This window comes from Emiliania huxleyi, assembly GCF_000372725.1.
Source record: "Emiliania huxleyi CCMP1516 unplaced genomic scaffold EMIHUscaffold_4294, whole genome shotgun sequence".
Taxonomy (NCBI): domain Eukaryota; phylum Haptophyta; order Isochrysidales; family Noelaerhabdaceae; genus Emiliania; species Emiliania huxleyi.
This window is the reverse complement of record NW_005198756.1, coordinates 1-1,483: the sequence shown is the minus strand read 5'-3', so window position 1 is coordinate 1,483 and position 1,483 is coordinate 1. Positions and strand designations below refer to the sequence as shown.

General features: G+C 64.5%; 1 protein-coding gene across 1 annotated transcript; it reads left to right on the top strand.

The window, feature by feature from the left end:
* Positions 1 to 736: 736 nt before the first annotated feature.
* Positions 737 to 1,474, top strand: EMIHUDRAFT_256083 (hypothetical protein; the record flags this gene model as incomplete). Its single annotated transcript, XM_005769285.1, has 3 exons — positions 737 to 772; positions 863 to 929; positions 1,092 to 1,474. Coding segments are annotated over 3 exons (486 nt in total), but the record flags the coding sequence as incomplete, so codon positions are not given.
* Between the last annotated feature and the right edge of the window lie 9 nt (positions 1,475 to 1,483).

The following is a 1,483-nucleotide window of genomic DNA, read 5'->3' as shown; positions in this document are numbered from 1 at the left end:
TCTCTCTCTCGTATCACTGGCTCCGAGTAGAAAAAGTGAAAGAAAATATGGTACACTCGTGTCTGGTGTTTACTAGCTCCGAGTAGAGGGGGCGTTCCGCCGCTAGAGGGGACACCCAAAGCGCAGAACCAACCCTCGGAGACCTATGTTTACTTTACGGCCCTTTACTTTACGGCCCTTTCCCTGCGAACGCGCACCCCCCCCAGGGCTAGGGCTCTCTGGCCGTAACCCGATATCGATCATCCGGCCCGCTGGGTGCGCTTCTTAGCTCCCCGGCCCTGGATGTGAGGTTGATGACTGCACTCCAAGTGCTCCAAGTGCAGAGGCCGGAACCCGGAAGCCCACCGAGTTTCTCTACTCGCGCTTCGACGCTCCAAAGATCGAGCCCGCGTCGGCAGACGCCGCCAGGAGCACCACGGGCGCACTTGACGCGTCATCCGTCGAGCGCGTCGCCGAACCCCCTGCCGAGTTGGATCGGCGCCCCCTCGCCGAGCACATGAGCACGTGATTGCGATCCATCCGCCGTGGGCTGGCCGAGGCGCGCAGGGGCGAGACTCTCGCACCTGTGCCGGCGCATCGCCTTCTTTAGAGTGACACCCAGCGAGGGGCAGACCTCTCAATGATGGACGAGCCATGGCGCCAGACAGGCGAGTTCACACCGTCCCAAATGGGACGTAATATCGCGCCGCTGCGGCGCCTCGGCGCGCTAAACTTTCCCATCTCAAGATATTCACGCATGGTCCACAGGCTTGTCAAGTCCGCGGGCTGTAATGTTGGGCGCCCGAGATGCGAGAGCCCGACGGATCCTATGCGGGAATTCTGGGTCGTTTTTCTTTTCTTCGCGATATACATACATACAGAGGTCCCCTCGCCGCGCCGCTCGCGCCGCTCGCGCCGCCTCGCCGCCTCCTCCGCTGCGCCCTCGCCAAGTGAGATGGCCGCTGCGACAACATCCAGAAAATGCCACGGTGCCCTGCGGCGTCTCCTCTGCGGCGCCGCGTGCCTCGCCTCGGCGGTGCCCGCTCGCAGATCGCCTCCCCGCCGCTGCCACGTGCCTCCAGAGAGCCACCGCGTGCTTGTGACGCGAGAAGGCTCGCGAACGATCCTCGTGGGCGATGTCCACGGCTGCCTTGATGAGCTCAAGTCGCTCCTCCAGGCGTGCGGCTTCGATGCCAGCACCGATCATGTCGTCCTGGTCGGCGATCTCGTCAACAAGGGCCCGCATTCAGCCGAGACTGTCGCCTATGCGCGCGAGAGCGGCTTCGCCTGCGTCCGCGGCAACCACGACGATGCGGCCCTCTTTGCCCACGAGGCGAGGAGCGAGGCCGGCGCTCGAGGCAGCGACTCGAAGTACAGCGAGCTCAAGTACGCTTGGGTCGACGCGCTCGGCGAGGCGGATCTGGCCTTCTTGCGAGAGCTGCCGCACACGCTCCGCCTCGAGCGAGAGGAGGTCCTCGTCGTGCACGCCGGCGTGGTCCCAGGC